This window comes from Somniosus microcephalus, chromosome 1 (assembly GCF_052327205.1).
Source record: "Somniosus microcephalus isolate GS21.2 chromosome 1, FLI_Smic_1.0, whole genome shotgun sequence".
NCBI classification, from domain to species: Eukaryota; Metazoa; Chordata; class Chondrichthyes; order Squaliformes; family Somniosidae; genus Somniosus; species Somniosus microcephalus.
In genome coordinates, this window is record NC_140987.1 from 212,598,662 (window position 1) to 212,611,238 (window position 12,577).

At 42.7% G+C, this 12,577-nt stretch overlaps 1 protein-coding gene across 4 annotated transcripts in view; it reads right to left on the reverse strand.

The window, feature by feature from the left end:
* The window catches only part of LOC147124570 (ras-specific guanine nucleotide-releasing factor 2-like), a 361,280-nt gene that overhangs the window by 47,618 nt on the left and 301,085 nt on the right, over nt 1-12,577 (reverse strand). For 3 of the 4 annotated variants that reach the window (XM_085989546.1, XM_085989542.1, XM_085989537.1), the window contains 2 exons: nt 11,237-11,340; nt 8,560-8,644 (listed from right to left, as the gene is read on the reverse strand). In XM_085989546.1, coding sequence (XP_085845672.1) covers nt 8,560-8,644; nt 11,237-11,340 — 189 coding nt within the window. Of the gene's footprint in view, nt 1-7,620; nt 7,754-8,559; nt 8,645-11,236; nt 11,341-12,577 lie in introns of those variants that run through there. The other variant, XM_085989552.1, reaches the window with a different exon arrangement.

The following is a 12,577-nucleotide window of genomic DNA, read 5'->3' on the forward strand; positions in this document are numbered from 1 at the left end:
AAGTTTTTTAAGGCCAGTACCTTATGCAATCCGCCCAGCCGTCAAAGCAGAGCTGGAAGGTTTGGAACGTTCAGGAGTACTGTCCAAAGTGGACTGGAGCGAGTGGGCTACACCCATCGTTCCTGTAATGAAGAGGTCGTTGAGTAATACGCCTGGGGAACCAAAGAAGGTTCGCATCTGTGGGGACTTTAAGGTGACAGTGAACCCAGTCCTTCACACTGTACAATATTTGCTTCCGCGGATTGAAGATATTTTCGCCTCGCTATCTGGAGGGAAATGCTTCACTAAGATTGATCTGGCCCAGGCGTACCTGCAAATGGAGGTAGAAGAAACCTCGAAACAGTACCTCATGATCAACACCCATAAACGTCTCTACCAATACGGGCTGGTGTTCGGGGTAGCATCAGCTCCGGCTATTTGGCAAAGGGCAATGGAACAAGTCCTGCAAGGGATTCCAGGGACCCAGTGTTATTTGGACGACATCCTGGTCACGGGCGAAAATGACAGTGATCACCTCGCCAACCTGGAGCAGGTGCTCACTAGATTGAAGGAATATGGGCTCCGAGCTAATCACCACAAATGCGAGTTTTTCCAGAAGCAGATCTCGTATTGTGGCCACGTTATTGATAAAGAGGGGTTACATAAGTCCCCTGAAAAGATTGAGGCAGTACTCAAGGCTCCAGCACCGGAAAATGTGTCACAACTGAGGTCGTTCCTCGGGCTGGTGAACTACTACCATAAGTTCTTGCCGAACTTGTCTACCGTACTACACCCACTGAACACCCTACTGCAAACGGGGGTACCATGGAAGTGGAGTGACGAATGTAAATGAGCTTTCCAGAAGAGCAAAGCATTGATCACATCAAAAGAGGTGTTGGCTCATTTCAACCCAGCACTACCAATTCGGTTGGCGTGTGATGCATCACCCTATGGCATTGGAGTGATGCTGTCGCACAAATTCCCGGACGGTTCGGAGAGGCCAGTAGCTTTTGCGTCTTGGTCACTAACCTCAGCCGAGCGTAACTACGCCCAGATTGACAGGGAGGCCCTCAGCCTAGTGTGGGGAGTGAAAAAGTTCAATCACTATCTGCACGGGCAGAAGTTCACCTTGCTGACTGACCACCAACCACTTGTCTCCATCTTTAATCCAAAGAAGAGCGTTCCGGTGATGACTGCGCAACGGCTACAAAGATGGTCCCTTTTTCTAGGGGTGTACCAATATGAAATTGAGTATAAGGGCACGAAACAGCATGGAAACGCTGATGGGCTATCACGCCTGCCACTGCCTACTGCGGAGGAAGCACCAGCAGTGGATCCTGTCGAAATATTTCATTCGACTATAATTGAATGCTTGCCAGTAACTAACGCTGGTATAGAGAAGGAGACCCGAAATGACCCGACACTGTCTCGGGTATATGATTTGACGGTGAAGGGATGGCCAGCACATGGCAATTCACTGTTGCCAGTATTCTCATCCAGAAGAGAACAGCTGTCAGTATGCCAGGGGACCTTGATGTGTGGATCCCGAGTGGTAATTCCACCCAAGTTAAGGGAGAGAGTGCTCAATGAGCTTCACGAAGGTCATCTGGGAGGGGTGAAAATGAAAAGCCTTGCTAGGGCTTATGTGTGGTGGCTGGGAATCGATCAACAAATCAAAGACCTAACCAAGAGCTGCTCAGGATGCCAGAAGGTCCAAAATGCACCACCACATGCCCCTCTACACCCATGGGAGTGGCCCTCATCTCCATGGCAACGGGTGCATATTGATTTTGCTGGTCCATTCATGGACTCAATGTTTTTAATAGCCGTGGATGCGCACTCGAAATGGCCTGAGGTGATCAAAATGTCCTCCACCACCACGGAGAAAACTATTGCAGTCCTACGAACCATTTTTGCCAGGAACGGCTTGCCAGAGCAGATTTGCTCTGATAACGGACCACAGTTTGTGTCCGAAGAGTTTCGAAGATTTATGAAAAGGAATGGGGTAAGGCATTACACATCCGCCCCGTATCATCCAGCCACAAATGGATTGGCTGAGAGGTTCGTACAAACCTTTAAAAAAGCAGTAAAGGCCATGTGCGATGACGACATTCCACTGCAGCATAAGGTGGACAATTTCCTGTTAGTCTACAGAAATGCGACACATGCGAGTCATCAAAGAGTGCTGAGAGTTTGGGGAAGTGTGAGAGTTCTTAAATTGTTATTTCTCTTTAAATCATTCTTGATAAGATTGCTTAAGCAGTTTAAGTAAAGGGGAAAAGTTAAATATTTGGGATCCTGTTGGTTTAAGAAGAGTAAAACAAGGTTACACTGCAGTAGGAGTAAATTGGCACAGCAGGCAGTGGAAACCAGTTTTCTAACCAATCAGCAGGGGTGACTCATTTGGCTGTAAACAAACAAACAGTATAAAAAGACCAGACCTAGTGTGAGCAAGCACTGAGTGCGAGTCATCAAAGAGTGCTGTGAGTTTGGGGAAGTGTGAGTTAGGGTAAGTGGGGTGTTAGGTGCTCTTTTCAAACTTTAACTCTGTGGGTTGTAGTTAATAAGGCCTTTCTGGTGCAGAGTGACTGTTGGTAAACCATTTAACTGGTGTAACTAGAGGAATTGATTTAATTTAAATCCAATTAATTAAAGGGGATACTAGCATCTAAAATCGGGCAGAGGGTGTCCATAACTAACAATAAAAAATTTAATTAATTACATAGAATGGAGCAGGTGATGTGTTACTGTTGTGAGATGTGGGAGCCGGTGAACCCCATTGAGGCTCACGGTGATTACGTCTGTGACAAGTGTCTGCTGCTACAGGAACTCCAGCTCCGTGTTGATGAGCTGGAGTCTGAGCTTCAGACACTGCGACACATCAGGGAGGGGGAGAAGTACCTGGACTCTGTGTATCAGGAGGTGGTCACACCTATGAAGTTAATTAATTCAGATGTAGCCCATGGTCAGGGACAGGACGGTGTGACTACGAGTGAGGCAGGTAGGGGGATCCAGGAGGTAGAGCTGGAGGAGCCGCAGCCCTTGCTCTTGTCCAACAGGTTCGAGGTTCTTACTCCCTGTGGGAGCGGGAGCAGGGACTGCAGGGATTATGAGCAACCTGGCCACAGCACCATGGAACGGGGGGCCATTCAAGAGGGGGGAGTAAATAGAAATGTTGTAGTGATAGGGGATAGTATTATTAGGGGGATTGATAGAGTTCTCTGCAGCCGAGAGCGAGAGTCCCGAAGGCTGTGTTGCCTACCCGGTGCCAGGGTTAAGGACATCTCCCCTGGGCTGGAAAGAAACTTGCAGTGGGAGGGGGAGGATCCAGTTGTCATGGTCCATGTTGGTACAAACGACATAGATAGGACTAGGAAGCCGGTTCTGTTAAAGGAGTATGAGCAGCTAGGGGTCAAATTAAAAAACAGAACCTCAAGGGTAATAATCTCTGGATTATTACCTGAGCCACGAGCGAATTTGGCTAGGACAAATAAAATTAGAGAGTTGAATGCGTGGCTCAAAGACTGGTGTGGGAGGAATGGGTTTTGCTTCCTGGGACACTGGCACCAGTACTGGGGCAGGAGGGAGCTGTTCCATTGGGATGGGCTTCACTTGGCCAGTGCTGGGACTAGAGTCCTGGCAGATCATTTAACTAGGGCTGTAGAGAGGGCTTTAAACTAACTAGTGTGGGGGAGGTTCCTAGAGAGCAAATAATAAAAATGACAACAGAGAAGGTCATAGACTTAGGTAGCAGTGGGGAAATTAAAAACCAGAGCGTGTCAGGAAGGGGCAGAAGGTATGGAGTAAAAGGTAAAGTAATAAAAAGGGCAAAAGCAGGAACTAAGTGTCACAAAACATATTTGAAAGTTCTCTATCTGAATGCACGTAGCATTCGTAACAAAATAGACGAGTTAATGGCACAAATAACTACATATGGGTATGATCTTGTGGCCATTACAGAAACATGGCTGCAGGGTGACAATGCCTGGGAATTAAACATACCAGGTTATTTAACGATCAGGAAGGACAGGCAGGAAGGAAGGGGAGGTGGGGTGGCTATGTTAATAAAGGAAGGAATCACTGTAATACAGAGAAATTATATTGGGTCAAAAGATCAGGATAATGAAACAGTTTGGGTGGAGGTAAGGAATAATAAGGGGAAAAAAACACTAGTGGGCATAGTCTATAGGCCTCCGAACAGTTGCAACTCTGTTGGACGGAGTATCAATCAGGAAATAGTTGAGGCTTGTAATAAGGGAACATCTATAATTATGGGGGATTTTAACTATCATATTAATTGGACAAATCAAATTGGGCAGGGCTGCCTTGAGGATGAGTTCATTGAGTGTATTAGGGATGGGTTTCTTGAGCAGTATGTAACTGAACCGGCCAGGGGGCAAGCAACCTTAGATCTGGTCCTGTGTAACGAGACAGGATTAATTAAAAATGTCCTAGTAAAGGATCCCCTTGGAATGAGTGACCATAACATGGTTGAATTCCATATTCAATTAGAGGGTGAGAAGGTTGGATCTCAAACAAGCGTGCTAAGCTTGAATAAAGGAGACTATGAAGGTATGAGAGCGGAATTGAGTAGAGTGGATTGGGAAAATAGATTAAAGGGTAAGACGATACATGGTCAGTGGTGTACATTTAAGGAGTTATTTTACAACTTCCAAAAAATATATATTCCACTGAGAAGAAAAGGGTGTAAAAGAAAAGACAGCCATCCGTGGCTAAGTAAAGAAATTAAGGATAGTATTCGACTAAAAACAAGGGCATATAAGGTAGCCAAATCTAGTGGGAGGATAGAGGATTGGGAAAACTTTAAAAGACAGCAAAAAATAACAAAAAGATTGATTAAGAAAGGGAAGATAGATTATGAAAGTAAGTTAACAAAAAATATAAAAACAGATAGTAAGAGTTTTTATAGTTATATAAAAGTTATATAGAGATCAGCCATGATCTTGTTGAATGGCGGAGCAGGCTCGAAGGGCCGAATGGCCTACTCCTGCTCCTATCTTCTATGTTTCTATGTTTCTATGTAAAAAGAAAAAGGGTGGCTAAAGTAAATGTTGGTCCCTTAGAGGATGAGACCGGGAAATTAATGGTGGGAAATATGGAGATGGCAAAAACACTGAATGAATATTTTATATCAGTCTTTACAGTAGAAGACACTAAGAATATCCCAACACTGGACAAACAGGGGGCTAAAGGAGCTAAACACGATCAAAATCACTAAGGAAGTGGTACTCGGTAAAATAATGGGACTCAAGGCGGATAAATCACCTGGACCTGATGGCTTACATCCTAGGGTCTTGAGGGAAGTGGCGGTAGGGATTGTGGATGCATTGGTAATAATTTTCCAAAACTCCCTGGACTCGGCAAAGGTCCTGGCAGACTGGAAAACTGCTAATGTAACACCCTTATTTAAAAAGGGCAGTAGACAGAAGGCTGGAAACTATAGACCGGTTAGCCTAACATCTGTGGTAGGTAAAATTTTGGAGTCCATTATTAAGGAGACAGTAACAGGACATTTGGATAATCATAATTTAATAGGACAAAGTCAGCATGGTTTTATGAAGGGGAAGTCATGTTTGACAAATTTGCTGGAGTTCTTTGAGGAAGTAACATATAGGGTGGATAAAGGGGAACCAGTGGACGTAGTGTATTTAGACTTCCAAAAGGCATTTGACAAGGTGCCACACAAAAGATTATTGCTTAAGATAAAAAATCACGGGATTGGGGGTAATATTCTGGCATGGATAGTGGATTGGCTATCTAACAGAAGGCAGAGAGTTGGGATAAATGGTTCATTCTCAGACTGGCAATCAGTAACCAGTGGTGTTCCGCAGGGGTCAGTGCTGGGTCCCCAACTCTTTACAATCTATATTAACGATTTGGAGGAGGGGACCGAGTGTAACATATCAAAGTTTGCAGATGATACTAAGATGGGAGGGAAAGTAGTGAGTGAGGAGGACATAAAAAACCTGCAAGGGGACATAGACAGGCTAAGTAAGTGGGCAGAGATTTGGCAGATGGAATACAATACTGGAAAGTGTGAGGTTATGCACTTTGGCAGGAAAAATCGTAGAGCAAGTTATTATCTTAATGGCAAGAAACTGGAAAGTACTGAAGTACAAAGAGATCTGGGGGTCCTGGTGCACGAAACTCAAAAGGTTAGTATGCAGGTGCAGCAAGTGATTAAGAAAGCCAATGGAATGTTGGCTTTCATTGCTAGGGGGATAGAATATAAAAATAGGGAGGTATTGCTTCAGTTGTACAAGGTATTGGTGAGACCGCACCTGGAATACTGCGTACAGTTTTGGTGTCCATACTTAAGAAAGGACATACTTGCTCTCGAGTCAGTACAAAGAAGGTTCACTCGGTTAATCCCGGGGATGAGGGGATGGACATATGAGGAGAGGTTGAATAGATTGGGACTCTACTCATTGGAGTTCAGAAGAATGAGAGGCGATCTTATTGAAACATATAAGATTGTGAAGGGGTTGGATCGGGTGGATGCGGGGAGGATGTTCCCGATGATGTGTGAAACTAGAACTAGGGGGCATAGTCTTAGAATAAGGGGCTGCTCTTTCAAAACTGAGATGAGGAGGAACTACTTCACTCAGAGGGTGGTAGGTCCATGGAATATGCTGCCCCAAAAAGCTGTGGAAGCTACATCATTACATAAATTTAAAACAGAAATAGACAGTTTCCTAGAAGTAAAGGGAATTAAGGGTTACGGGGAGCGGGCAGGAATTTGGACATGAGTCCAGGTTCGGATCGGACATGGCCCTGTGGGTAGCGGAGCGTGCCCAGGGGCCGTGTAGCCTGATCCTGCTGCTATTTCGTGTGTCTAATTCTGTTAGATTCAGGAGATGGTTCTGTGATAGTAGATTGGCGGTTAGGATCAGATCAGCCATGATCTTATTGAATGGCGGAGCAGGCTCGAAGGGCCGATTGGCCTACTCCTGCTCCTATTTCTTATGTTCTTATTATGTTCTTAACCAGGCCCCGGCCATGATGTTCTTTAACCGAAGGTTGAGATCTCGTCTGGATTTGTTCAGACCAAATGTACGAAGAGATGTTGAGAGTAAGCAATTCCAGCACATCAATGAGAAGCCGACAAGGAGCTTCAATGTAGGGCAACCAGTCTTGGCCCGCGACTACCGAACAGAGAAATGGCAACCAGGAACGATATGCACACGGCAGGGGCCACTAATGTACACAGTGGATGTTGGGGAGAACGTTGTGAGACGCCATGCTGACCAGATCCTAGAGTCACAGGAACGAGTCAACCCCATGTCTCGGCCATACGTACCTGGTGAGGAACCCGACGTACAGGTCGCATCTACCTCAGAAACAATAGCATTGGAAGCTGATGAATCAACTGACGACAGGGTGTTAGAATCGCCTCTGCACCAAGAGCGAGACACTCGGGAAAGGCGTTATCCAGAAAGAATCAGGAAGCCTCCCCAAAGACTGAATTTATAAATAGACTATTTTCAGTTAATGTTGCATGTTAAAAGTGTTAATTGTAATTAGTTTGATATTTAATTGTTAAATGAGTGTTATGGTACTGTTAAGCTAAAAGGGGCGGAATTGTAATGTATGTACCTTTAAGGGGGAGAACTACTTTTTACAGCTCCTGTATCCTGTAGTACCGGCAGTGACCACACCTGTATATAAACCCTGAGTAGTGATCTGTACAGTCAGTTGCAGTTTGAACCCTCATTCAGTAAACACCTGTTGATCGTTCCCTGCAGTCTGTTATCTGATTATTGAAGGACACAACATTAAGATACACGGATATAACAGGCTTTATGAGCTTTATGAATTTGGTCAGGATGACGTGAAATGTTGGTTTTCTGATCAAAGTGCCCTGAATTAGGTTCTTTTACAAATCCCCACATTGTACACAAGTCAGATGACTTTGGATTTGGGCTACTCCCTCCCATTAAAGTGTGCATACATGCCACTATTTGGCATATTTGGCATAAAAGGTGGTATAAGCAAATCCGTGCCTAGAATCTCTTCTACAGAGGAAGGTTTCAGTTATTTATCATTTACTTTTGAAGTTAAACAACTTGACTGATTGCTGACAATGTAAGGTTCCTGCTAGTCTCGTGCTGGTTGGGGGAGACAGGATTATGCAGCATAATCAAAACAGCACAATACGTAATAATTCACAATGATATACTCCAGATCTCTCTGAGGGGCTACCACTTACTTTGCCAAGTATATTTTGAAAATATAATGACAAAATACACCTGATAATAAATACCTCCTATCAAATACAATTGACACTTATAAAATTAAATATTCAAATTTCATGTAAACACTTTTTCTAGGAGTTAATGATTATTTTGGATATTACAGTTGTAGGACTTTTGTCTTTTAAAAGCCAAAACACTAGAGGGAGAAATAGAAACGTACTGCAATGTCACTAACTTATTGTGACATAAAAAACTGAAAATATCAAATTTAACAAGTGAGTTTTATATCTGTCCCTTTATCTCACATCAATACCTATAATTGGAATTAAACATTTTTAAAATCTGGATATTTCTAGTTACTTACATCATTAAAATGCTGGCTAGTTTTCATGATGTACGGCGTCCGTTCATTTTTATCAAGTTTCATCCATCCCTGACCAAGAAACTCCCTGAAAGGAAGTTTGTAAATTACTGAGACTGCTCATGCTGCACTTTTGGCTTTTCTTTGCAATTCTGTGCATTCATTAGGTGTGCCCTTTATAACTTCAGATCGACCTGTTCACAACCAAGTGAATGCAGTTTATGGGGGACTGTAAACTTCTTACTAGCATTTACACAGGATTACATAGGATATACAGCACAGAAACAGGCGTTTCGGCCCAACCAGTCCATACCGGGGTTTATGCTCCATTCGAGCCTCCTCCAGTCTTTCCTCATCTAAATCTATCAGCATAACCCTCTATTCCCTTCTCCTTCATATGCTTGTCTAGCCTCCCCCTTAAATGCATCTATACTATTCACTTCAACCACTCCCTGTGGTAGCGAGTTCCACATTCTCACCACTCTTTGGGTAAAGAAGTTTCTTCTAAATTCCCTATTGGATTTCTTGGTGACTATTTTATATTGATGGCCTCTAGTTATGCTCTTCCCCACAAGTGGAAACATTCTCTCTGTATCAACTCTATCAAAACCTTTCATAATTTTAAAGACTGCTATTAGGTCACCCCTCAGCCTTTTTTCAAGAGAAAAGAGACCCAGCCTGTTCATCCTTTCCTGATATGTACACCCTCGCATTTCTGGTATCATCCTTGTAAATCTTCTCTGCACCCTCTCCAGTGCTTCTACATCCTTTTTATAATATGGCGACCAGAACTGTATGCAGGTTCGATACAGGTTTAGCACAACTTCCCTACTTTTCAATTTTATCCCTCTAGAAATAAACCCTAGTGCTTGGTTTGCGTTCTTTATGGCCTTGTAAACTATGTCGCAACTTTTAGTGATTTGTGTATTTGTACTCCGAGATCCATTTGTTCCTCTTCCCCACCTAGACTCGCACCCTCCAAGTAATAAGTGACCTCCCTATTCTTCCTACCAAAATGTAAAACCTCACATTTATCTGTGTTGAACTTCATTTGCCAATTATATGCACATTCTGCAAGTTTATTAATGTCCTCCTGTAATTTGTTGCAGTCCTCCTCAATATTGACTATCCCCCCTGCCAATTTGGTGTCATCCGCAAATTTTGAAATTGTGCTTTTGATTCCAATGTCAAAATCGTTAATATAAAAATTGTGAACAACAGTGGTCCCGGCACTGATCCTTGTTGGACACCACTACCCACCTTCTGCCACTGTGAGTAGCTACCCTTTACTCCCACTCTCTGCTTTCTGTCCTGAAGCCAGCTAGCTATCCATTCTGCTACTTGTCCCCTGACTCCGCATTCTCTGATCTTGTTCATCAGTCTATTAAGGGGTACCTTATCGAAGGTCTTTTGAAAATCTAGATAAATTACATCAACTGCATTACCATTGTCTACTCTCTCTGTTACCTCTTCAAAATGTTTAATGAGGTTGGTCAAGCAAGACTTTCCCTTTTGAAATCCATGCTGACTATTCATTACTATGTTTTTGGTTTCTAGATGTTCTTCTATTTTCTCCTTTAGTAGGGATTCCATTATTTTTCCGACCACTGATGTTAAGCTGACTGGTCTATAATTCCCTGGACATTTTCTATCCCCCTTCTTAAATATAGGTATTACATTAGCTATCCACCAGTCCTCTGGCACTACACCATTTTCTAATGCATTATTAAATATGTGTATCAACATACAGAGCATAACACAGCAGTCTAGCGAGAATGAGCAACTGAAAGAAATTAGTATTAGTAAAAAAAAGTACTGGAGAAATTAATGGGACTGAAAACCGATAAATCCCCTGGACCTGATGGCCTACATCCTAGGGTTTTGAAAGAGGTGGCTATAGAGATAGTGGATACATTGGTTGTCATCTTCCAAAATTCCATAGATTCTAGAACGGTTCCCATGGATTGGAAGGTAGCAAATGTAACCCCACTATTTAAGAAAGGAGGTAGAGAGAAAACAGGGAACTACAGACCAGTTAGCCTGACGTCAGTAGTAGGGAAAATGCTAGAATCTATTATTAGGGACCTGGTAACAGGGCACTTAGAAAATAATAATAGGATTGGGCAGAGTCAACATGGATTTATGAAAGGGAAATCATGTTTGCCAAATCTGTTAGAGTTTTTTGAGGTTGTAACTAGCAGAGTGGATGGGGGAAACCAGTGGATGTGATGTATTTGGATTTTCAAAAGGCAATCATCACCTCCGATACAAGTGAAAAGAGGATTTCCAAATATAAACGAAAACAAATTTATAATGAAAATTGCCACGGAAAATTTTGTACTGCAAAATAGTGTGTCTCTTAGTACAAAACAATCACAAGGAGTCACGTGTTCCAGGAACTAGGCCCTTCCTCACAGCCCTAACCCGATGGCAATTCACCTAGAAAAATGTGATGTGAGGAGACCTTTTCTATGGTCACTGACCTCCAGTACTTCATAAAGGATGTTTTACAAGAAGATAGGAGAATCACAAAAACATGCTTCAGCTTAATTAATCTTTCTCAGGTAGAGAGCTTCAATTTGCATTGTGTTTTGGAGCTGTTGGTATATGTAGGAACATTTCCATTCTGTGACATAGCTTGTTACAAATAAAACATTTTTCAAGACAAACTCAAACTCACTCATATGGTATGCTTCTGAAAACAATATGATCAAGGAGCGTTAACTGTTCTGCCATTTCCATGACTGATAGAGTCTCAAAGGATTCCATCCTGGGGCCAACTGTCTGCAAAAAATCACATTATGTGGCAGATTAGTACAACAAAGAAAATAGGGCATCATTTGGATTAAATTACAGCATTGCTGATTTTGGGATTTTGCTCAATGGGAATCTTTAATACAAACTGTGCCAATGAAATTAGTGCATATACAAGATTATAAAATAACAACCATAAACTTAATTCATAAAATGTCTACTAAAGATTATTATAGATTTTCTTATGACAAAGTAATAAGAAGTAGCAAGAAAACTATAATTTCTTTTGCAACTTCCACTCAGTTGTAAATTTTGAGCATCAGGGTCTGTTTCATTAGTTTGCTTCTATTAAATAATATTGTGGTTGCGTGTGAAGTAAAGAAACTCAAGCACTTTTTTAGCAAAAATAACAGGTTAAAAAGAGTGTGTGCTTTATGACTAATGTTGCAATTTGTAATTATTAAGATTGTCCTCTCCATTTTGGATTGTCATTAGATTTATCAAGATATACTGACACAGCCAATGATGACCTGAATTGAAATGGCCTAGAGGCATCAACCTGATCAAGGCAGAAAGAGCTTAGAGATCTTGGAAACACTCAGGCCTAGACATTCCAGTACTCTGGAAACGTGCTGGTAACAGCGCTGGCCAAGGCTAACAGCCACCCGCCAAGAGAGCGCAGGCAGCACCGGTATTTTGGCGCTGCTTGCTAATTAACATCAGCGGTGTGGAGAGTTTGTGGTGTAATGCGCTCTTTCCACTGCTAAGCTCAGCAGGAGGCCGAAGGTCGCGTCTGTGTCCCGCTAGCAGTGAAGGAGAACGGGGAAGAAACGCGCGAACCTATAGGCCATGTATGAAACAGTTGCCATACTTGTTACAACAATATTACCTGCCACCTGCTCACCAATCAAAGTTACAGGCAAATTGTTTATGCATTTGTGGGGAGTCTGTCGATTGCGCCAGGGAAGTCTGTGCTTTGATTGGACTTCGGCTTTTATGGGATCGGAGGAGAAGCGGGGAGGGTGTGGTTGTGCACCAGGGCAAATTAATTATCGGAAGTCTGTACCTCTCATAGCGCTGAAGAAGGCATGCAGCATTCAGTGCTGTTGAAAGGGACCACAGGTCATTTTTTCTGACATTGAGCCAAGATGGCCGATTTAATGCTTTCAAGGACTCTACCCTATCACTTTACCCACACATCCCATTCTAAAAGAATAGCAACTAAGTCAAGCTCTTTATTTTAAATGCTAGCTTAAATTTTCATGTA